At 37.7% G+C, this 25,252-nt stretch overlaps 2 protein-coding genes across 41 annotated transcripts in view; one reads left to right on the top strand and one right to left on the bottom strand.

The window, feature by feature from the left end:
- NEB (nebulin) overlaps positions 1 to 8,242 on the top strand; it is a 184,050-nt gene extending 175,808 nt beyond the window's left edge. For 16 of the 33 annotated variants that reach the window (XM_081141650.1, XM_081141676.1, XM_081141668.1 and 13 more), the window contains 9 exons: positions 681 to 773; positions 1,066 to 1,158; positions 1,477 to 1,569; positions 2,462 to 2,569; positions 2,674 to 2,857; positions 3,179 to 3,271; positions 4,175 to 4,327; positions 4,657 to 4,763; positions 7,147 to 8,242. In XM_081141650.1, coding sequence (XP_080997776.1) covers positions 681 to 773; positions 1,066 to 1,158; positions 1,477 to 1,569; positions 2,462 to 2,569; positions 2,674 to 2,857; positions 3,179 to 3,271; positions 4,175 to 4,327; positions 4,657 to 4,763; positions 7,147 to 7,320 — 1,098 coding nt within the window. In that variant the 3' untranslated portion in view covers positions 7,321 to 8,242. The remainder of the gene's footprint in view (positions 1 to 680; positions 774 to 1,065; positions 1,159 to 1,476; positions 1,570 to 2,461; positions 2,570 to 2,673; positions 2,858 to 3,178; positions 3,272 to 4,174; positions 4,328 to 4,656; positions 4,764 to 7,146) is intronic. The other 17 variants (XM_081141667.1, XM_081141678.1, XM_081141682.1 and 14 more) reach the window with 2 other exon arrangements.
- Positions 8,243 to 16,184: 7,942 nt separating this feature from the next.
- Positions 16,185 to 25,252, bottom strand: part of RIF1 (replication timing regulatory factor 1) — a 50,808-nt gene continuing 41,740 nt past the window's right edge. For 7 of the 8 annotated variants that reach the window (XM_081141689.1, XM_081141690.1, XM_081141693.1 and 4 more), the window contains 6 exons: positions 22,268 to 22,414; positions 21,866 to 21,943; positions 21,664 to 21,779; positions 20,900 to 21,053; positions 19,039 to 19,147; positions 16,185 to 18,557 (listed from right to left, as the gene is read on the bottom strand). In XM_081141689.1, the coding sequence (XP_080997815.1) occupies positions 18,343 to 18,557; positions 19,039 to 19,147; positions 20,900 to 21,053; positions 21,664 to 21,779; positions 21,866 to 21,943; positions 22,268 to 22,414 (819 nt within the window). In that variant the 3' untranslated portion in view covers positions 16,185 to 18,342. The remainder of the gene's footprint in view (positions 18,558 to 19,038; positions 19,148 to 20,899; positions 21,054 to 21,663; positions 21,780 to 21,865; positions 21,944 to 22,267; positions 22,415 to 25,252) is intronic. The other variant, XM_081141691.1, reaches the window with a different exon arrangement.

A 25,252-nucleotide genomic window follows, 5' to 3' on the forward strand; every position in this document is an offset into this window, starting at 1 on the left:
TTCCTCCAGAATGGCATTTCCCAAACCTCCCATGTCCCCAAGACTGCCACTGAAGAGAGACACCGAGGTTGAGGATTTGTCATGATGTTACGTGTTTCACTGACTTCCCATATAGTGATATAATCGCTGAAAACATTTCCCCTCACTGAGAAGTTTGATGTCGTAGTAAACTACAGCAAGAGGCACAACACAGATGAGAGCAGGGAGACAAGAGAGGAGAAGCCCTTTGCCCGTTTGAGGGCCCATGGTTTGACTGAGGTGTCTACATGAGCTTAAGTGCTGCACACAGGTCGAGTTCCCCACCCCTGAATCGGGAGCAGCCTTCACCTCCTCAGTGGTGTTCAGGCCCCGGCCCCCAAGTGCTGTTTAGATGATCTGCCGGGCGCCTGAAATTCATGGACTAGGGTGGGGTGCAAGGGCCCCTGGTCTCCTTGGCCACGCTGCAGCTCTGCCGGGTAGGCTGCGAGGATGCCAGCGCCGCGTCCTACCTGGGATGCGGGTCTTGCTGTAACTATACCAACATCCTCTGGAAGCATATTCCTTCCCGTCTAACCTCACTGCCCAAATCCTTTGGCACCCTGTGCCTCCTAACGAGTTCTCTGTTCTGTTGAATCTTTTGGTAACTATTATTCTTTTTTTTTCTTTCTTTTTTGCTCTTTGGATCCATTGGATTCGTGTAGGTTTTGTACAAAGAAAATATGGGGAAAGCCACCCCAACCCCTGTCACTCCAGAGATGCAGAGAGTGAAACGCAATCAAGAGAACATTAGCTCGGTATTGTCTTGAGAAAGTGCTTTTATTTTTGCAAAGTAACCCCTGCGGTTTGGCCTGCTCCTAACTCCCTCCCAGGTTAAAAACAAACAAAATGCCAGTTTTTTAGAACCTCTTCTAAATGACATACTACCCTTAGTGTTGCCATTAACTGGTTTTTAAGCTTTCTTCGTGAGAGCTATTCTCACTAATAATAATAGATTAAACATGGGATTTTTCTCCCCCAATTGCATTGTATTTAATAGCCTGAAAATTCCCTCCTAGTGACTTTCGGGTCCAACTTTGTATCTCACAGGTGTTATACAAAGACAACCTGGGGAAAGCGACCCCCACACCCTTTACTCCTGAGATGGAAAGAGTCAAACGCAATCAAGAAAACTTTAGCTCGGTATTTCAGAGAGGGAAAAAAGAAATTGTTAAACTTTTAACAAGCCTGGCAAAGATGGTTATACCACTAATTTATCTCACTGTTTTCCCCAAACTTTTGTTTTTCTATTAAAATTCTCCTTACCTACTTAAAAACGAAAAACCATCCCCTCCAGCCCAAACTTCATCTTTTGCTTCATACAATAACATTTTAATGGCTTTCTCTTCCTGAGGCGTTTCTCAGAGTGTGATATAATTGAGCCATAACACCAGCTAGATGATGGTTTTCAGAAATGGTTTTCTGCTCTCTGATGTCTGGATGCTCTCTTGGCTCCTCTAGGTATTGTACAAAGAAAATATGAGAAAAGCAACTCCGACACCTGTTACTCCAGAGATGGAGAGAGCTAAGCGCAACCAAGAAAACATTAGCTCGGTATTTCCTAGGATTACAAAAAAAAGGAATGCAACATCTTGGACAATAACATTTTAACATCATAAAAATGTGCCTTTCTCATTCAACTGAAAAACACACTAAAATGAAAAAAAGAGAGGGAAATGCAACATCTTGGAAAATAACATTTTAACACCATAAAAATGTGTACTTTCTTATTCCACTGAAAATTTACACTAAAATTAACACAACTGTGCTTTTAAACTCCAAATGGTCATACTAAGACATAACAAGTTAATTGCCAATGTTTCCCACCTCCCTCTACCCTTTACTTTTCTCTGAGGTAGTTTTATGTAACCAACGGTAACAGATTGACTTCCTAACACCCTTCGTCTTCAGCTTTCCTTTACTTTTAAGGTACTCTAGGAAACAGGTAATACTCTGAAATGGATGCCTTCTCTAGTTTTGATGTTTTGGGTTTTTCGTGTCTGGAGGACTTTGATTACTGTATTTGCATATTGGTTTATAGAATCTGGACATAAACCTACAAAAAAAATGATCACTTGTTTTGAAGGATAGTTCTTTCTAATGTATCACGTTTAGCACCAAATACGGTCCAATATGCTGGTGCTGGTGCCACAGTTCCCAGCAAATTCAAGAGATCACTTTCTCCCTTTTCCTTTCAAAATTATACTGTGCCTCTTCTCCTTTGAAAGTGCAAGTTACATTTTCAAAGTCGGAACAGACCCTTTGTCTCCGGATGCGAGCCCTGCCCACCCGTCCTCATGCTAACCTGTTCCACCCACCATTAGTCACGGGCCTTGCTGGGTCCCAGCAGTGGGCTCAAGCGTCCCTCCCTTCACCTCCACCCGTCGGAAAGGTTTGGAGGCCTCAGAACCACGGCCTGCGCTCATCCGTGTTTCTCCTCCGTCAGGTTCTTTATTCCGATAGCTTCCGGAAACAAATACAAGGCAAAGCTGCCTATGTCCTCGACACCCCAGAGATGAGACGGGTGAGGGAGACCCAACGCCACATCTCAACAGTGAGTCAGGGACTCTTGGGGATTGGCTGGCCCGGCTGTGGGAACGCGGGGAGAAGGAGGTGATCACACCCTCATTTTCATAAAGCGAATTCATGAAATTTCAGGTGAAATATCATGAAGACTTTGAGAAGCACAAGGGCTGCTTCACACCAGTGGTGACGGACCCTATCACTGAAAGAGTGAAAAAGAACACGCAGGACTTCAGCGACATTAACTATCGAGGGATTCAGAGAAAAGTGGTGGAAATGGAACAAAAACGGAATGACCAGGATCAGGAGACTATTACAGGTGATTGAGCCCTAGGAGGGGGGGAAACTGACTTGAAGTTAAGGAGGTAGAAGAACATCAGCAAATTATCTATAGCAAGGCAAAAGATAAAGGCCCTCGATCTGTTTGTCATTAGGTGTGAAAGGAAACCTCTATTATTTCAGTTTGCAAACCTGACCTCTCTTCTACCTCAGACTTCGATGTCCTCTGAGGAGGAGACACGACTAGAACCTAAGCTAAATTAGTGTTAATCAATCATCCTATGACTTAGTTCAGACCTTGGATTCCAGGTTATTGAGAGAGTCCAGGAACAACATCTCTGATCCTTAATCTCCCTTCCAGGTTTACGTGTCTGGCGTACTAATCCTGGCTCAGTTTTTGACTATGACCCAGCAGAAGACAATATTCAATCCCGAAGCTTACACATGATTAATGGTATGTGATGCCACAAATGGATTACGACAAAGATGTCACCATTTAGGAGGCTAGAGTCAATGGCTTTCTGAAGTTCCTTTCCTCGAAGGTTTTCAGTTTCCTGGGCGGCCCATTCAGCATAAAAATACCTTGACTAGTGGGCCAAACTCATTTTTTAGACAAGCTTCACTGCTTCGATGTAGGTCTCCCTCAGGCCACATTATTTTATGTTCCTAAAGAAAAAAAGGGGAGTCACTCTATTAGATAAATAATGAAAAAAGTACATAAGCAAAGGGAAGAGAGAATGGATTTGATCTTAGCAACTTTCTGAACTCTCTTACATCAGGGAAGATTAGTCACTCAATGAAACAGGCCACGTGCATGCCTTTATGCCTTCCATTCATGTTAAAAAGTAAAATAACATGTAGTGCCTGCTCTTAAAGGATTTGCACACTAGTCTACTGATGAAGAGAGACAAGTAAACCCTGACAGTGCAGTTTTAAGTCTGCACATGGATTGTGGGAACACAGGGAAAGGGCATCTAAATTGACTTGGAAGTTAGGGAGGACTTTCTGGAGAAGTGAAAGATGGAGTGTGAATGTGAATATTACTGTAATATCTGTTCATTTTGGTGATCCAGGAAAATGGGCTGGGTGGAGGGAAGGAGTAGTCTCAAGGACAGACTCTGGGATTGGTAGTCTGGCTGTACCACTTAACTATCACCTGCCCAATGGTAATTCATCTCTTATCTGGAAAATGGGGATGACACCATATATCATAAGCGTTTTGAGGGTTTCATCCACGGAAATCTACTTAAGACCGTGCCTGGTAACAAACGAACAAAAACCAGCGGAGATTCAGTTACTGTAGGCATCCCTGTCATCAAAGTTTCTTCTCTGCTCTCTGAAATCTCACCTCCCCCAGCCCAAGCTCAGCGCCGGAGCCGGGAGCAGTCGCGATCAGCCAGCGCACTGAGCGTCAGCGGCGGCGAGGAGAAGTCTGAGCACTCGGAAGGCGCCGACCACCACCTGTCCTCCTACAGCAACGGTGGCATCTTCTTCTCCGCAGCCTCAACAGGTACAAGTGGATGGCGCTGACTCTGACAACATGGCCGGCCAGCTCACTGGCAGTTACTACTAAAAGAGAAGCTTTGACTAATAACTAAATTAACTAATTAATCAATTGATCAATTAAAAAATATATATATACTTATCTGGATTCTTCTAATGAGAAAAGACTAGAATTGTGGAGTGGGTACATGAGTTAGATGCTTCATTTTCATTTCCCCTTTCTTGGGAATCATTCTTTTTAAATTAGGGGGAAAGACAGACCTGCTCAGCTGCTAAACACAAATTTAATGATGTCTGGCTGTTTTTTTCCTATAAACTATTTTTTCTTCCTTTCAGCTTACAAACATGCAAAAACCACGGAGCTCCCACAACAACGATCATCTTCAGTTGCCACCCAACAGACAACAGTGTCCTCTATCCCATCTCACCCGTCTACTGCTGGAGTAAGTACATGATAAAGGACTTACTCAAATCATCTTATTTTCTGACATGTGCAAAAGTAATTATAGGTATTCTGATTTTTTTAAACCAAACCTTCTATTTTATATAATTTTTTTTTCATTATACATCTCAGGTTAACAGCAATATCAGAAAACCTTCATTATAAAACTAAAATGAATTAAAAAGCATTATTCAATGATTTAAAACAAAACAAAAAAACTAAAGCAAATGCTTAGTTTGGGCTCTTTGGTCCCACTCACTATCTTAAACTAAAGCATTTGCTGCTTGGAATCATTCTTCAAGAATATAAATCTGTGTGCACATGTCACACATGTAAGCATGCCACATCTTAAACCTCTCCTGTTAATATATATTGAAGAGTTAAGTCAAATCATGTTCACAATTCACCAGGCTACTTTATTTTTTTCTTTTAGAGACCCAATTACTATATATTACCTGATTCAATTACCACTGGCCAACTGCATGTGGATGTTGTCAGTTAGGATTGCATAAACCAAGAGCAAATATGGGTTGGCTTTTAAAAGAGAATGCAAATGTTTTTTCCCAGAAGGGAGAAAGGATGCGGGAGAAAGGGCAAACAAAATTTGATAACACAATGAAAATCTTGTGGGTGGAAATCAGGTTCTTTCATGGGATCCCAAGGAAAGCATTCTAGGGACTCACATACGGGGAGGTTGTGGCGTGGTAAAATTTATTTGGGTAGAAATAGTCACCAGACTACTTTAAAACTCTCAGTTTAAGACCCTGGATCTCATTCATAATATCACAAACACATAATTCTTTAGGACTGAAATGAACATGTGTATAAAGAAAACCATCTTTACTAAAAGATCTAAATAAGTATTGAGACCCATTATATTTCAGGAATCTTGTAAAGTTGTAATTTCTCCTAAAATCCATAAATTCAAGGCAATTCCAATCAAAACCCCAATAGCATCTAAAAAAAAACTGTATGTTAATTCTAAAATTTATTTGAAAGAGTAAAGATGCAAAAATAACCAAGTAAATTTTGAAAATGACCATAGGAAAGGACTTAACCATGTTAGAGCAAAACATATATAAAGCTATTATAATTAAATATGGATTTAGCATGAGGATAGATTAAAAAAAAATAATAAAGTCCAAATGTGGACCCTAAAATAAAATAATTATAAGTCAGCATACTATTGGTATGCTCCAAATTTCCAAAGTGAGAGATATCTGCAGTATTGTTCCAGTTTTTCAAATTCTTCTCCAAAACACAAGACTGACCTCCTCCAAAGGGAAAGAAAGGCTATAGGGAAAATCAGTACATTCTTTTTTCACACAGACACATATCTATGGTTTTATGAATAGCAGTCGCTCCCCATCCTGGGCCTTTCCCTCTGCCCTCCATCCAATGCTAGGCATCCACTCATGTACTTTCTGTCTGTATATATTTGCCTCTACATACCCATGGACGTTTCATATAAATGAAACTTTTGTGACTAGCTTCCTTTACTTAATGTTTTTTAGTTTTATTTTATTGTTGACAGCATTACAGATGTCTCGTATTTTCTCCCTTTTTGCCCCTCTCCATCCAACCCCCACCCCACCCTTTACTCAATGTTTTGAAGTTCATCCATGTTGTGTCAGGTATCAGTACGTCATTCCTTTTTATTACCAAATAATATTCCATTGTATGGAAATACAACTTTTTAAAATGTATTCATCTTGGTGGGCATTTGAGCTGTTTTCACTTTTGGGCTGTTATGAATAATGCTGCTATGAATAAGTGTGTACAAGCTATTGTATGGACATGTGTTTTCATTCCTCTGGGGTATATCTCGAGGAGCAGAATTGCTAGGTCATATGGGAACTGTATGTTTGACATGGAAAGAACTCCTAAAACTGTTTTCCGAAATGGCTGCACATTTTACAGTCCCATCAGCAGTTTATGAAGATTCCATCTTCCCCAACACCTATTACTATCTCTCTTTTTATTATCACCATTCTGGTGTGTGTGAAGTGGTATTTCATTATGGTTTTGATTTGCATTTCCCTGATGACTAGTGAAGCTGTGCATCTCTTCATGTGCTTATTGGTTCTTTGTATACTTCTTTTGGAGAATTCAGATCCTTTGCTCCCCACTTTTTTTTTTTTTTTGGTATTAAATGGTAGGAGTTCTTTATATATTCTGGATAGTAATCCCTTATCAGATGTGTTTTGCAAATATTTTCTCCTATTTTGTGAGTTGTCTTTTAACTTCCTGGGTGGTAGTTGTACATTCTCTTTTGGGCAACTTAAGTTTATGGTGTAAATCATAAGAAACCTTAAAATTGGGTGTTTAGGTTAATTGTTGCAAATCTAATATATCTCTCCCCTTTTTTCCATCCTCGTGAATAGAAAATCTTCCGTGCCATGTATGACTATATGGCTGCTGATGCTGATGAGGTGTCCTTCAAGGATGGAGATGCTATAGTTAATGTTCAAGCTATAGATGAAGGTTGGATGTATGGCACTGTGCAGAGGACTGGCAGGACCGGCATGCTCCCAGCCAACTATGTTGAAGCTATTTAGGCATTTCAAAGCATCACGCCTGTCTACAGGACCTACAAATCCTGCAGTCAGTATTTCAGTTTAGCCTCTCCACTGTTACCCAAGTTCTCAAGCTACCTAATGGTTTTTCTGTGTCAATATGATTTATGGTTGTACCATCCTTTACTTTGTCTCCAGTAAAAAAAAAAAAGTTAGCATGATTAATCTGTCCAATCATTAAACTGGCTTACTTCTTCGGTGTCTTCTGGACTTGCACATAAAACAAGAGACAGCATTTAACTCTTAGGCTCATTATTTTTTAAATTGCCACTATCAAATTTTCTCTTGGGTTTTAAAATAAGTTTAATTTCAGAATAGACATTTTAAGTTTCTGCAATAATATATTATTGCTGTATCAACCCAGGTCTTTCTCCATTAATGAAAATGCTTGACATTATTTCTTTTCTAAACAAGGATTCTGAACATGTACACATTAAAGGAAAGATGGCAGAGATGGTCACCTTTTCCTTGCTTACTGAATGCTGATGCTTTTATCTCTAATCCAGTTCTGAAGTTCTAAGCTGGTAGTCAATACAAACTGGTGTAAGCTAGTAACTAATAAAACTTATAATTCTGCAACAAATGCCACTGATGGAATGAGCATTATTTTTAATAGTTTTATGATCTATAAATAAAAAATTTCAATAAAGCAAATTCCTTACACTAGACTTCACTAAGAAATTAAACTTTAAAGATAATGTACTGTTAAAAATGCACAAGCATAGACTTTTTCAAAACTCCATCCATACTTGTATTCAGCAAGCTTCCCTTATGGCTCAGCTTATAAAGTTTTAGAAACAGTGTGGGATCCAATCCTAACCTCGGGGGATCTTTCTCTTCTGTAATCAGTGGGCTGACAGTAGGTGGCAAAGTCATTAAACGAGCAAAAGGTGAAGTTCCAACCAATGATGGCTTAATGCTCATTTGCAGAGAATCCTTTCTAAAAAGCAAACAATCTGTCCATGTTACTTTAGAGCTGTAGTAATACTGCTGTCCTCATGAAGCAGGATAGTAAGCAGCCAGGAAAATTCCTCGGCAAATGGAATGGGGAAACTGAAACAGAGCTGATTCAAACTGGCCTCACCCAGCACCCAGACTCACCTGTCTCCTTCTCCCTTGCACCGCCACTCCCTTAAGCATTAACCCTCAGGACAGTGAGGTTCTGGTCAGCATCAAATAATCTTAGGAACAAAGCCTCAGGTCTGTTGACCACAGAGACAGAGTTTTGGTCAAACTAGAGGTAGCATCTAGGCCTCAGTTGTTTCAGCTCCTGGCCCAGAAAAGCAGCAAAACCAGATGAAGCAACACCATAGCTGGCATCAGAACCAGATGCAATGACCAATGACCCCCTACCCTAGCACCGACCAATCAGTAGAGACCATGACCCTGACCTTATACTTTCATTTTCTTTCTTAATAGAGGGGAAGGAAAAAGGGGTGTGGGGGAGGGAAGAAAGAGAGAAAGAAACATTGATGTGAGAAACATTGATCAGTTGATTCCCATATGTGCCTGACTGGAGATTGAATCCCCAACCTAGATATGTGCCCTGATTGGGAATCAAATAGACAACCTTTCAGTGTATGAAAAGATACTTCAACCAACTGAGCCACACTGGCCAGGACTATACTCTCATTTTGATGAATCAGCACATTAAAGGATACACCTGGCCCAGCCAAGCATGGCTCAGCGGTTGAGCATCGACCTAGGATCCAGGAGATCATGGTTTGATTCCTGGTAAGGGCATGTGCCTGGGTTGAGGGCTTGATCCCTAGTTGGGGGCGTACAGGAGGTAGCTGATCAATGACGACTCATCATTGATGATTCAACTCTCCCTCTCCCTTCCTCTCTCTGAAATCAGTAAAGATATATATATTAAAAAGGACACACCTGGAAAGCTGATGAATATTCTATTGAGATCCTTCCCTGTGACCTCTTTTAAAATTCTTGCCTTTAGAAAAGAGATAAAAATGCTTAAGACAAAGGACACACTCTCTAGAGCTCACCAGTGCCTTCTTTCTTCAGGTGTGTATATTTGTTTTCTTTTTCCTAAATGCTAAGGGTCCCCACAAGACTTGCAACCAGGGGAGTAGCGGGCAGTGGCAGCTTATCCTGGGCTAACCCCCTGAACCTGTCTCCAAGGGCCCTTCTTTTGCCTCTATAACTTATTTCCCGAGTCTACTACAGCTGGCTCACTTCTGCCTCTGTGACTTTCTTTCTAAAAGGCCAAGGCAGTTCTAAGCAGCCTGTTCAAACCTTCTCTTTGCATATACTTTCACTTTGCATGCTGCATAAATTTCCTCTTGCACTAGAGTTCTTGGCTCAGAATTCTTTCTTGGAAGAACTCAAGAACCCAGAAACAACGTAGCTGCCAACACTCAAACTGTTATCTATCCTGCTTTATTAACGAGGAATGCTAGAGGCCTGAGCCTGGTGGGGGAGGGGTGTGCTCCTGTCCCATCAGGGGGAGGGGATCATGGGGGCAGGCAGGACAACTTCCTAGGAGCCCCCCTTCCTCATAGAGGGAGCTGGGGCCCAGAGTGGGCGCCACCCATTGCCAGGAGCACAGAGAGGGGGTCCCTGCCATCCTTGGCCCCCTGCAGGCTGGCACTGGGTAGAGCGGCCCCTGTAGCCCGGAGCAAGCAGCAGGAGGAAACAGGGAGATGAGGAGCTGCTCCTGGACAAGGAAGGGAGCAGTCTGCTGGAGTGCTCAGGCACAGTGGGCAGCAGGGGCTGAGTAGGTGATGGGGACCTGGTGTCCCAGGCACTACCAAGTAAGAAGACTGGGGCTGGAGGATCTCCGGTGGAGCTGGAGGGCACAGAAGGATAGGGTTATGGCTCCCTCCGCCTGTCCCTCCCGTTTCCTCTCAGCCCCATCTGTCGATCCCTGTCACTCATACCATCTGTCCATTTCCCTTCCCATCTCACCCAGGAGTCAGTTCTGCCCTCTCAGCCCTCACCACCTGGGTCGGGTTATCAAGGGATGGGTGATCCTGAGTCAGCTTGGAGGCCTCTGGGGCAGGGACATGGAGCTGGCAGGAATGGAACCCTGGGCATCCAGGGTGAGGCAGCTGTGGTCAGAACTAGCAATGGAGCCTGGAGATGGGAATGTGGGAGCCAGAAATGTGGCTGTGGGGAACAGAAATGCAATCATGGTGATACAGATGTGGTCATGGTGGCAGAGGTCTATGGAAACAGGGATGTGGATATAGGACAGAGATGGGTCTGTGGGGACAGATGTGGCCATGGGGACAAAAATGGGACCATAGGACAGAGACAGTGTAATGGGGAGAGATGAGCCCACAGTGGTAGAGGGGTCAAGGGCATCAAGGACAGGACTGGAGTAGAGGTCACATAATGACAGAGATGGGGCAGTGGGTTCATGTGGGGCCTTGGGATCAGAAATGGGGGAGTATTAGATGGGGCCAGTGACTAGGAACTTGCTGGGTGTAAATGGGAGGTGGGTCCCTGAGGCCCAAAGTCTATGACAGATAGGAGGGCTAGCGAGAGCAGTGAGGTTGGAAACAAGAGCTGCATGGTGAGGCGGAGGAGTCAGGAACAGGGCAGCCAGGGCCATTGGAGTTACTATGGGGTAACATGAGTAACAAGATGCTGGGGTTCGAGAGGTTAACAAGAGGCAGTCGGTGTCCTTATTAAACTTATAGACCCAAGAAAAAGGTAGACACCATTTCTAAGCATCCTAATTGAGAGAGAGCCACTCTACCCCTCCCAAGTCTTCAATCTTCACTTAAACTGGGTTAAAAATCCAGGTTAAACTGGGCAATAATCACATTGTACACTAGAAATGTTTTTCCTTAAATTTGTTACCTCATTTACAATAAATGTTTTAGTTTTTAAATTTCCTATTCACTTCGTAAGGCTGCCAAAGCACAGTTTATAGTTGCTATACAAAGAAAAATAGACATTTATCTCCTAATCTTAGTTTTTCAAAAGCTCCAATTAAAGTTTTAACATATAGAAAAGTTGAGATTCTTACTGTACCCACCTCCTAGCCTCAAGTTATCAAAATTCAGGGTTAATCTTGTTCTCTTCCCCACCAATGCTTTCCTTCCATTACCTTGTGTGATTCCTAATCACATTCCCTAAAAATTAAGTCACAATTGACACCTTAAGATACACTACCTAGTGTTCAAAATTTGCTATCCTTTCAACTTCTTAGCCATTAGCTAGGGCCCCCATTTTTGTTGGTGCATAGACACTGGGGAAGTCTTTGTATATATCTCGACAACCAGACTCACAGCACCTAGGGCTGCACAGAACCTGAACTAGAAATTCACGTCATCTTCAAGAGGTTATAAAGGAGATACGTAACATCCATAGATTACACTCAAGCCAGAACTCAAACCCAGTTCTCTCGACCCGTGCACCCAGTACTACTCCATGCCACTCTTGTGAAATGTGCTATGGGATTTTTAATTTTTTTTTTAGATATATATATATATCTTTATTGATTTCAGAGAGAGCATAGGAGGAAACATCAATGATGAGTCATTGATTGGCTCCTTCCTGCTCGCCCCCTGCTGGTGATGGAGCCCACAACCGGGGCATGTGCCCTGACCAGGAATTGAACTGGGTCTCCTGGATCCTAGGTCGATGCTCAACCGCTGAGCCATGCACACATTTTTGTCCCCACGCCTAATTCATGTTGAAGTCCTAACCCCCAGTGCCTCAGAATGTGACCTTGTCAATGGGGTACTTGCAGAAGTTATTAGATGAGGTCCTATGGGTGGGCCCTAATTCAGTGGAACTGCTGGTGCCTTTTAAGAGTAAAATTTGGACAAATAGACAAACACACAGGGAGAACATCATGTGGAGATGACAGCAAAGCTTGCGGTGATACTTCTATATGTCGGGAAAACCAAAAAGTACCAGCAAACCACAAGGAAAGAGGCATGGAAGTTTTCCTCACAGCCTTAAACAACAGCTCATCTCAGTTCTAGTCTCCAGAACTGAGACGATAAATTTGCTGTTTAAGTCACTGTTTGTGGCTGTTATAGCAGCCATAATAAACTAATGTTATCCTTCAACATCACCAAGTCTATTTCTTTTTTCCTCATTTAAAAATATGGATTTAAAAGTGTGTGGAACCCATAAAACTGAATAAAACAGAAAACCTAGTTTAAAAACTGGCCATAAAAGGAGGCAAGAATAAACATTTCATGTGTTCGTAGAGGGGTACAATGTTTAAGTTGCTATTCCTACTCACTTTAGGTCTCAGTAAAATAAATAAAATTAAAAACATCAAACTCCCAAACCAAACAAACAAGTACCAGAATGGTTTAGTTTTTATAGTTTTATTTCAGATTAAAGTGCATTTCTTTAAAATGTTTCAACGTCCAGTTTTAATTGGCAAGTGATAACAATCAACTCAATAGGTCATGAAAAGTTTTACTATGAACATAAGATTTTTCCCTTCCTCACCCCAGCCAGGATGAACCTGAAAATATACTTAGTATAGGTCTACCTGCTGCAAATACTGTATAAAGCATTACACAGATAAAACTAACTGCACCCTTATTTCCTATCTACTAGTGCAGTTAACTGAAGAACGAACAGGTACTTAAGTTTCAACTTAAGTCATTTGATTTATCAAATATAAATACTTTCTGAATGCAAAACTAAGCTCTTAGAAAGTTTAGAGTCGTGAGAACAAAAATATTACAGGGTTAATAAATGTCTGATTTGGCTTCCCTTTTCTCTAAGTGCATATTAGTCAAGTCTATCCACAGGAGGTAGTGTTTAGATTAAAATAAATGCCATTACTCACCAACAGAGAAAGCAAACTGTGACTTAACCAATTAGTGCCAGATGCCTTCCCTCATACATCAAGGTCCCTTAATACCTATGGCAAACACATTAACTATATTTTAAGTTTAAGGAAGAGAAAAAAGGTTCCTATAAAGAACTACTATCTCCTAGAATATCGTGCATTTGAGCAATAGTAAGAATACCCAAATGGAATCAGGGGAATCCATTTTATAAAGTAAAACCTAAGTAACAGCACTAGGATTACGAAATTAAGGAAGCTAGATCCCCTTCCCACAAGGTAGAACCAAATAACCAGACTACATGCCATGTGTGAACAAAACTATCCTTTATAAGGAATCTGTAAACTCTGTATGAGGGCCAGACAGTAACTGTTAGGTAATACAGGCCAGTCTGTCAGACTACTCAACTCTGCTGCTGGAGCAGAAATGCCACCAAAGATAATATGTAAAAAAACATATGTATCCCAATTAAATCTTATTGAGAGACACTGAAATGTTAACTTCATGTATTTTCAACTGTCACAAAATATTTGACTTTTTTCAACCATTTAGAAAATGTAAAAAAACCCCAGGTGTCCAGCCATAGTTTATCATCCCCTGATCTATAAAACTATACTAGGTAAGACTGCCATTTTTGTTCTTATATTCAAAACCGATTCTATTCTTAATTCCATTTTTCTATTACAAAGTTCCCATTCTATATAAAAATAAAAAATTCTTTAGACTAATTATTCAATTATCAAAATAACTATTTTGAAGGTGAATTTCCTAGTTAGATGCATTTTATCCATTTAAGAAATAATGCTTTTTGTTGGAAACTATCACTTATCAGTATATCAATCTCTATCAGCATATAAGCTTGCTGTCTAATAAGCTCATTTTACCCCCAATTATAAGTCAATAGACTATGGCCTGAAGATAATGTTTCCTCTGGTATAAGGACAAAAGTTAGGTAGGATTTTTCTTCCCTGTGACATCAATACTGCCTTCAATTTTATACTCTCAGATAAAGACAGATTACATTCAACTCAAATAGTATATTTCAGGGGAGTAAGCATTTGTACAGCTTGGCAGTTCATGTTCAGTTTTAACTGTTCTTTGGTGAAAGGCTTGGTATATAATAAAGAAAAAAATGGTAAGACCACATTGTAAAATTTAGCATTCTACTCCAGGACTGAGTAAACACCCATAATTCTGTTAGACTACTGCTCCATTAAATATTTACAAATCTTCAAATCAAAATGACTCAGATTTTAATGAATACTTTCAAAAACAATATACAAACCCTGGCATATAATAGATATGTTAATTGGGCCATTAGAAACAACAAAGCCCATGTGTGTTTTACTGATCAGCAGTCAATAAATTCTGATAAAACAATTTTAAAAACACAGCACTTTTAACTTCTGGCTACGTTTCCTTAAGTTCTTTGAATAAGGGTAGCTCTTACAAAAAGAGTATTTAAATATGTGAGGGAAATACAATGTTGTAACAGAATGCCAAGAAACACTCATGTTTAGAGAATCCAATTATTCAGCTCTGTCTTTCAAACTCCATTTTACAATGAAATAGTTTTCAACCGTGTAACATTAACAGCAAAGTCATTAAAGGTCTTCAGTACAATGTCAAGACAGGTCTGTTACACGTGACTTATTTTGGTATTGCTAACTTCACTGCCATTTTAATCTCAGGGATGGTCTGTTTTCAATATTTATAAATAAAATAATGAAGTCCCATAACTTAAAGGCAAGACAGAGACTAAATGCCATCTAATATTTTGAAATTTACCTTTATATTAAAAAAAAAAAAAATCAGAACACAATCCAAGAGCCATTGTCCGAAATGCTTAATAACATTACTTAACCATCTGCCTACTTGAAAATATAAATCTTCCATATTAAAAAAAGGCTCCAAATGAGGCAAAATTTTACCTTAAACTTTCTTTACAATTTGAACTTTAATTTGAAGGGTTCCAGATCAGTCCCATCTGCAATTCATAAATTTGAGTTATTTTTAAAAAGCCTAGCTTTTATTTTTGTGGTAATAACTTTAAAGACTTAAATCTGCTTGGGCTATCAAAACCTAACTCACAGCTTGAAGCCTCTTCAGCCTACCTAGGACAAGTGCACTCCATAGACATCACTATTTAGTATGGGTAATGTGGAAGTTTTTAGAAATGAAGGATCACGCCCTACCACAGACCTATTGAATCAGAATCTGCATTTTCACACATACATGCTAGTTTGAGAGGGACTGTGTTAAAAGTCAAAACGTCCATTGTTTGTGTACAAAGTAAAAGACCTTTCTAAAGGCTTGGGAATAAACTGGACATGGGTTATACCAATGAGAATACAGCTTCTCCCCCCTCCCTCCTCACTCAAGTCTTAACCTAATAATTTTAACAACTGATCTCCCTAACTATTATTGATAATAAAGAACACGAGATGGAATCTAGGCCTTTCTTACTGGATTATCAAGTCAAAGTTGGAAGGCATGGCATTAAAGAAAACGTGACCCGACCCTCTAAACTCCTGTTCAATTTCAACTAAGCCAGCTTTTAAAACAGCACTTATTTTTTTCTCATTCCCTTTACCATTAAAAAAAAATTCTACTTGTATACTTTACACACACACACCTTCTATTTTCCACTAATTTTGTTTCTTGTCCTGCCACTTTTTAGGCAATATATAATCTGATTCTTAAAAATATAACAGAATCCCTGACTACCTTCAAGCTGTACAGAAATAAAGAATCCATGGGTAATGCCATGAGCTCCCATGCACTTAGTGTTCAGATTTAAGTCTTATTTTTGACCATATTATCCAACAGCATTATTACTAAACCTGATTCATCCTTTACTGTATGGAATTTAGAGCAAAAGCCACACGCCATTCAACAATGGCTTCCAAACTTGTTCAAACAGCAGAGCACCTTTAATGGACTCAAATATTGAAAATTTAAATCCACTATGAAATCCATTTTAGAACATAAAAAATTATGCTATGTTTTTGCATGCAACTAGATTCTTTAAATAAATAAGAAATTACATTTGAGTATTATTGATATTTGTCGTGTTTTATTAACCATTAGAAAATATTTGAAAAACCTGAATTTCTCTTTAATAATGAAGCAACACAATGGAGCTAATCAAGGAACATTAATGCATTTTGCAATTCAGGAATCATTCAGGAAAAATTTTAAGGCAAGAATATTGAAAATAAGGTTCCCCAAAGATACACTTATAACTATGTCAACAATGAAGACTTAGCAAACTGGTTTTTGCCCTCGAATATTTTTAAACATATCCTTGTTGAATCACAATGTTTTTAAATTAACACTTGTGCTTGTATCAAATTCAGTGAATTAAGTAAATGATAATCATTTTGGTCTCATTTCCTGCTATACTGTTCACTTTCCAAAGAACTTCATTTCACCAGCAAGTATGTTTAGTTCACACGAACAATAAAATATGTAGTCGGGAAATGAGATAATTCTGACTCCTCCAAACACACATACCCATCAGTCCACTAAAAATATATGCCCCTTTACTGTCAAATATTATTTGAGAAATGACAAATACAAAAATATTCCTATATTTCATTAGTTATTTCTTCAAGCTACAACCCTCAGTTTAATAGTCCCAGAATTTCTTTTAAAATCCTTGGTATGTAAATTCAAAACTTAGACCCCTAATATATTTGTAATAATAATGGATTTACAATTATAAAGACACTTAACTTTTATTGTGGCTGGCTAGTGGTCCCCTTCTGAATATAAAAGCTGATTAGACACAAGGATTAAACTTTCTATGACTTGAAGAACGTGTGCATTTTCAAGTTAAGTGTTAGTTCTGAATAAAGTTTGAAACAGGTCGCTCACTCATTCTATTCAGAGAACAAATGAGATCTTCTCATTAAAAACAAAACAAATATGGGGAGTCAGGCACACTAATACTAGTTGGTAAAATTTACAAAAGTTTTAATTATGTACACCCTATTTTTAAAAAGTAGGCAAAACATACATATCTCAAAAGAACAGTTTTAAATTTCTTCCAAGTTTGCTTTAGGTGCAGGTGAAAAGAGCACATAAACTAGATCTCTTACAGTCCAAGTTGTAATGAAAATACTCTAACTCTCCTATTAAAAAGAAATGTAATGAGGCATGCTTTCTAGTGGCTGATACTCTCTTCCAAACCAAAAGGAAAAAACGTATAGGTATGAGTAGTAAAACTGCCAAAATACTTTATCATTTCTATAACTTTACTCATTCTGTTTACTTCAGAAAATAAACTTATGTCTTAACTAAGACCATTAACTAAGTACAAAACTATTTGCTGTTTCATTTGTAAATACAGAATCCTACAAACATCTGCAGCAAGTCCACAAAGCATTTCTATTGTCCATACTGATATCTCAGTACTTAATATATACAAAATGTTTCTATTAAACAAAACAAAGGTATTCACAAGAAGCTGCAGAAAAATTCACCTAATTAAAAGCTGAAATTTATAAATTAAAAACACTGTAATCTATACATAATGTACAAATAGTCATGCATTTTAAAATGAATACGTCTCATAAAAGTAAATTTTCACAGGCAAATGCTGCTGCACAAATATTTGCTAACGCAAATAAATGAATGGTATGTATTTTAGTAAATTCTGCTTTAATACTTTAACCCAAAAGCTGAAACTTTCGGTATTTTTCTTAAAAGCAGTCTAAAGTTAACAGCTGTGAACAACATTCTAATTCTTATCGCACATAAGGTATTCTACCAAGAAGAAATTTCTTAAACCTCAGGCACAACAAAGATAAATAAAATAAAATAAAATAATCAAGTATAAACACCTTCTATCAGTTCAGCAAAAAATTCAAATAAAAAATTTTCAATTTTACTTCAGTTAAGATATTTTATATAAAATGTTTCATCAGAATATGCATGAGTTTGAGTGAAATAAATGTCGGCTTGTGTCTAGTTTTTGCTTTCACATTTCAGTAAGATATTTAAATTTTTGGAACTATGCATAGCAGCCAAGAAAATATGTAATATGAGAAAAATGATCTTACAAAACTGAACTTATATAAATCATTGCCCTTCAGGTTCTGAAATGTTACCAACTTTGCAAACATTCAGTCTAAAATTGTGCTATACTTCAGAACTTATTTTATGAAACAACAAACTGTTGTATTTTTAAAAACTTCAACTTTGTCTTAAAATACTAAACAGAATTGTCAGGGGATGGTGACCTCCAACGTGACTGCAGATTCTTTATTATAGAGTTTGCCATGCTACCAAGTTTCTCATGCATTTCAAATAGCTGGCTTCCTGAATAATTATGAAGATCCTCTGAATCCAGTTGAAGAGCAAGTGCACTGACCTGTGCCACAAGATTTTTAGATAATGGAGTTTCTAAAGCAACAGAATCAACTAAATCTAAAAAAAAAAAAGAGAGAGAGAGAGAAAAAGCACAATTAGATGTATTTCAGATAAAACTTAAATTTTATATATTGCCTTTCAAGTTAATAAAAAGTTTAAGTGCCTAGGTTTGAAATTGAAAGTATAGGCTGAGGTATGTACCCTGTTCCCCAAGAGACAGGCAGCGGGAAAACCTAACACAGCTTATTCTCTGACATTAAAGAAATCACCAGAATACTTCATTTTTATTAAAAGCACGACCAGAACACAATATTTACTTCATATCCTCATTGGAGTAGAGTTGACAATTACAGAAAAGCAGCTAAACATACTTGAAGTAAAAACAATTATTTTTTCATGTACTTGGCAACTAGAACGAAAGAAAAACTTGTGTGATTCACAAGGTATGGTCAAATTAAAACTAAAAGCATAATAACAAAATAACTCAAGAAAGAAAGCTGATCTTATAATAAGGTTGTCCCATTTTGCTAAAATATACCTGAGGCAAGTCCTTCTTCATCAGCAGAGAGAGGCTTATTTGCTGCTCCATTTATTGTTTTTTCAGAAAGATTAAAAACTGGAATCTCTTCTAGTCCACGAGATTTCACCTTGATCATACATTTAGGTCAGTAAAAACAAAACCAACAAATTGTAAGTTACCCTTAATAGAACTAACAACAGCACTAACACCAGAATAGAATCTGACAGCCAACCACCTGATTATTAGCTTAGCTAATATTGCTAAGAAACTCACAAAAAACACACAAAAATCTACATGTGAGCTTTAAAAATACTACGTTCAATGGAAGCCAGTCACAAAAGACCACAGGTTTATATGACCCCACTTTTATGAAATGTCCACAATAGGCAAATTATTGAGGAAAAAGATTAGTGGTTGCCTAGGGTATAGAAATGAGGAGTGACTGCTAATGGCTAAAAGGGATTTTTTCTGGAGTGATAAAAATGTTCTAAAATTAACCATGGTGATGATAGTATAATTGTGTGAATATACTTAAAAAAAAAAATCAATTATGTGTGTGTGTGTAAGGGGGAGCAATGAATTTTATGGTATTTGAATGTCTTAATAAAACAGCTTTTAAAAAATTATGTAATTTTCACAGACAATTCTCAGGGCCCATGGACCACAGAAAATACTTCAGAAACTAAATTCTTGATCTATGAGACTAGAAATTGCTAGTTTTTGAGTTCTTAAAAACTAGCAAATGTTTCTAAGAATCACAAATAAATAAATATTAACTCTAGGACTTTCAAGTAGTTAGTAAACTCCAGTCTCAAAAATTCTAATCTAGAATGCTAGTTTTCATCTTTAACAGACCCTATTTTTTATTTACTCACAATTTTGAATGTCAGTGAATACATAAAGTATCTCTGAATGGGTTTAGGAAAGTCTCTGAACCCTTCTGAAATAATACATAAAATTGTCCATACAGTTTTATAGGGGGCAGAATACTGGCTTTCATCACAAATTCTCAAAACATCCATGACCCAAAACATTTATGTGTAAAAAGGTCACAAAAAGAAAATAGAAAAAAAAGTCCACAATTGTGTTGGTTCTCAAAATCTAAATACTGTTAACTACAAATATGTACGATTTTTATAAATGTTTAGATTTTAACATCAAGGTTTTAAGAAAAGCAGCCATGAAACCAATAGCCAGTTTTGTATAAATGAAAGAGAAAAGGTGGTAGTACAGAATTCAAAGAATTGAGAAGTGCATGGCATAAGAACAGTTCAAAAAAAAAGAGCAAAACTTCTCTGTGGAATTATAAAAGTGATCTTTTAAGTTACTCCTGGCTGCGAGGGAAGGGAAGAAAAGGTGACAAGAAATGGGCTTTTCAGCATGTATAGTTTAAGTACAAACTTATATAATTGTATAGCTAGATAATTCACAGTTACGCACTACTTAAAAACGGGGATACATTATGAGAAATACAATAGGCAATTTTGTCACTGTGAAAACATCAGAGTGCACGCACACAAACCTAGGTGGTATAGCCTACTACACACATAGGCTATGTGGTATAAGTCGAAAAAGTACACTCTAAAATAACAACAAAGTTTAGTGTAGTAAATACAAAAACCAACATAGTTGTTCATTAAGTATATGTACTGTACATACTCACATGCCCTACATTTTATGACAGGCAGCGTTAAGTGGGTTTGTTCACACCAGCATCACCACAAACACATAATGAATTTACACTATAATGTCAACAGGTAATAGGAATTTTCAGTTTCATCATTATCTTATGAAACCACCACTGTATATGCAGTCTGTTGTTGACCAAAAGATAGTATTGTGTTTATACATGATATATAACTGACATCTAAATTTTTACCTGTTGCTCATGATATACTCTGAGAGCCTTTTTAACATTGGACACTTTTGGAGAACGGATTGGAAGAGTTTTTATTTCAGATGCTGTAAGAGTACTCAAATCACCAATTGTTCTTATATTCTTGGCTCTAATGAGCTGTCCCAGTCCTCTAGCCCTGAACAGATGAGAAAAAGGTAGAATGTTATTATACAGCTTTATATTTACTCTATTTGTGAGTGCCTATCCAGGTGAACTTCCTGATTTAAGGAATTTATATAGGCCCACCTAGCCTACTATGAGGAAAGGCACATGTACATAAAATTTGAAACAAAAAATTTTAATTTGATGTGTATGCCTGGTTTAAGCAACAGCATTGAAATCCATCTAAGTCTAATGTGTGCCTCACGCTTCACTAACATTATGACTGTGACTTCGGTGGATCTTATAAGGTTCCACCTTATAAAGTGGAAAGTTCCTCACATAAAGTAGAAATACTACTACTACTTATACGGTTTATATTATGATTAAATAAGATAATGTATATACAAAATTCAGCACAGCACCTGGGAAATAAGCACATAATGATCTTAGCCACTGTGATGAATGCTTCCCTTATTGCCCTATCTGGTCCATCTTCCCAGCTGAATTTTTTATTTATTTCTAAAACATATATATAAAGGTGCATATGAAATCAATCCTAAATATGAAAACCTTGATCATTTAAACAGTCCTCTTAAATAAGTGGAAACTTTATGAATAAGCCAGAAGCCTAAATAACCACTTACCACATGTTTGATGTAATTTGAGGTAAAATGATGTCAACTGGTGCCATACAGTTCACCAAAGCTGGGTAAACACTTTCTGTTGGACATGGTATGGATTCTTTACCCATTTCTGTAATCTTAGAATAAATTTCAAAAGCCATTAAACAGAGGTCACCTCACTAAACATGAAAAAAAGTTGCATGAAAACTAAAGCACTTCTTACTAAACATTTCTTTGAGCTCTTAAATTTAGGGCTACGTGATCCTGGGAAGAGAAATCCTTTGCTTGCAGTGGTATTATGCTAGATAGAAGGAGAGAGAAAAAAAAAACTCAGAACCCTAGATAACTATAATTTTACAACTTTATTTTCACAACTTAGACTACAGTAATTTCCTAGTATTTTCAGAAAATCTAAAATGTAATAAACTACATAATCAAATACTTGCTGGATCATCATTGCCTCTTACCACCTCCTCTTCATGTCTGCTAATCAAGTAGCAGAAAAAGATTAATATATCCAAACCAAGTAAGTTTTGTTCCTTAGTTCATTTTAAGATAAACTATGCAATGCAATTCTGTGTCTGCATAACATATGTACATGTGTATTTTAAAGCCTACAGCTTACCTTAGATTGTGCAGTAGGTGAAGTTTTAACACTTTTCACTATGGGAGAATTGTTTGAAGAATGGGCCCTAACAAGAGAACATCGCCTATCGATGTCATCTGCCAATCCTGCTTGATATATTGGATCTGCAAAGGAGACACGTCGAACCTAAAAATACAGGTCACAGTTTTATTTAACAAGATTAAAGTTTTTAAAAAATAACGCCATAAATTCTCATTATAAGGTTACCCAAAAACAGAATATGGGTTTAGAAGCTTAAATTATTTCACTAGAAACCACATATACACTGCTGAAGTTCTTCCGAATGACTGCTTTCACAAATAATAGCTCAGGTCATTCCAATGATCTATGTTCTATAGCAACAAAGACTGAAACAGACAGTAGCAGAAACTTAATGAAAGTACATGTGGCAGTTAAAATTGTATAATCCAATACTAACTTTATGGGCTTAACTGTTAACTACAGTGACTATAAAGAACAAGGTACAGAGATAGACACAGTACTAACTAGTATATCTACTTAACTCTTCTAAAATCTGAGGGTACCAGACTCACAGCAATTGGGTGGCAATTTTTATTTCTTAGCTCCAGCTTCAAGTCATTTTAGTCTATTCTAAACTCTTACAATATGTTCCCTCATTCAGCTATTTGATATAAATACACAACAGAGCATTCACTTTATTAAATATGTATCTAAGTGTTCCTTAGTTTTAATTTTTAATAAACTAGAAATACTCTGTACACATCTGCTATAGAAGACTACACTATGTTGTACTGTTGCCTAAATAAAAATGAAATATAAAATACTATCAAATAAAATATAATTAATTTGTATTAACAATCTACAGCATATTGAAGAGCCAAAAACCAATCCTCACTTATATGATCAATTAACACCAAAGGAGATAAGGGTATTTGATGGGGTAAAGGCAGTCTCTTCAATAAGTGGTGCTGGTAAAACTGGAGAGATATAAGCAAAAAAATTAAATTGGACCATTTTGTTACACCGCATAGAAAAACAAACTCAAAATGGATTAAAGACTTAAATGTATGCCCAGCAGGTGTGGCTCAGTGGCTGACTGTCAACCCAAGAACCTGGAGGTCACAGTTTGATTCTGGGTCAGGGCACATGCCCGCGTTGCACGTTCAATCCCCAGTAGGGTGCATGCAGGAGGTAGCTGATCAATCATTCTCTCACCACTGATGCTTGCTTTCTCTCTCTCTCTCTCTCTCTGAAATCAATTGGAAAAACAAAAAAACCACCACACATATTAAATATAAGTCCTGAGACCAAAAAACTCCTAGAAGAAACCATAGGCAGTGAACTCTGTAACATCAGTCTTAGCAATATCTTTTGGGTTGTATCTCTTTCGGCGAGAGCAACAAAAGCAAAACTATTCAAATAGGACTACATTAAACTAAAAAGTTTCTGCACATCAAAGGAAACCACCAACAAAATGATAAGACAACCCACTAAATGGGAGAAGATAATCACAAATGATACATCTGATAAGGGGTCCATATAAAGGAACTCATACAATTTAACTCATCCCCCCAAACCTCAATAAAAAATGACAGAGGACCTGAATAGACACTTCTCCAGAGGACAGACAGCCAACAGACACATAAGACACTCAAATCACTAATTACCAGAGAAATGCAAATAAAAACCACAATGATATACCACCACACACCTCTCAGAATGACTACCACAAAAAAAAAAAAAAAAGACAAATAACAAGTGCTGTTTGGGGGAATGTGGAGAAAAGGGAACCCTCATAACACTGCTGGTGGGACTGTAAATTGGTGCAGCCACTATGAAAACAGTATGGAAATTCCTCAAAAAAATTTAAAAAAAAATTAAAAAATATAGTTGCCATATACCCAGCAATTCCAACTCAAGTATTTGTCTAAATAAAACAAAAACACTAATTCGAAAAGATATATGCAGCCCTATGTACACTGCAGTGTTATTTACAGTAGCCAACACCTAGGTGTCCCCCCATAAACAAGGAGGTAAAGATGTGATATATACATAAAAGGGAATATTAGTCAGCAATAAAAAAGAATGAAATTGTGTCCAGCCAGTGTGGCTCAGTGGTTGCGCATTGACCTATGAACCAGAAGATCACGGTTTAATTCTCTGTCAGGACACTGCTCGAGTTTCGGGTTTGACTCCCAGTAGGGGGTGTGCAGGAGGCAGCTGATCAATGACACTCATCACTGATGTTTCTCTCTCTCTCCCTCTCCCTTCCTCTCTCTGAAATCAATAAAAACATTAAAAAAAAAAAAAAAAGAATGAAATCTTGCTACTTGCCAACAACATGGATGGACCTTAAGGTTGTTAAGTGAAGTCAGACAAAGACAAAGATCCCATGATTTTGCTTATATGTGAAATCTAAAATAACAAAACAAACAAACCTATAGTTACAGAGAAAAGGTTGTCAAAGAGGGGTGGAAAAGAAGAAAAATGAAAAAATTTTAAAATATGAATTAACAAAGAATGCTGGGTAGTTCATAGAATTGATAGGAAGACTGGTGGGCAAAGCTTGGAAAAGGCAAAGGAAACATAAGTAAATAAGTATACTGAAGAAAGACATAAATCTCAATGTACTGCTATCTCCATAAACTTTTCAAGAATGTCTATGGCCTATTTAATTAAACTTCAGACACTGAAAAAAAAATAGTTAAGAGCTTTGCCCTGGCTGGTGTGGCTCAGTTGACAGGGCACCATCCTGTGTAACAAGAGGTTGCCAGTGCGATTCCTGGTCAGGGCACATACCATGGTTGTGGGCTCAACTGATACCTGGCAGTGGGGGCATGCAGGAGGCAGCCAATCAAGGCTCTCACATCAATGTTTCTTTCTCTCTCTACCTTCCTCTCTCTCTAAAAATCAGTTTTTAAGAAATCTTTAAAAATAAAAACTAGTAAGAGCCTCAAAACAAAAAACTCCAAAGAGGTGTTAAATCTTTCCAAGGACTAATCT

The sequence above is a fragment of the Miniopterus schreibersii genome, assembly GCF_964146895.1.
Source record: "Miniopterus schreibersii genome assembly, chromosome: 7".
Lineage (NCBI taxonomy): Eukaryota > Metazoa > Chordata > Mammalia > Chiroptera > Miniopteridae > Miniopterus > Miniopterus schreibersii.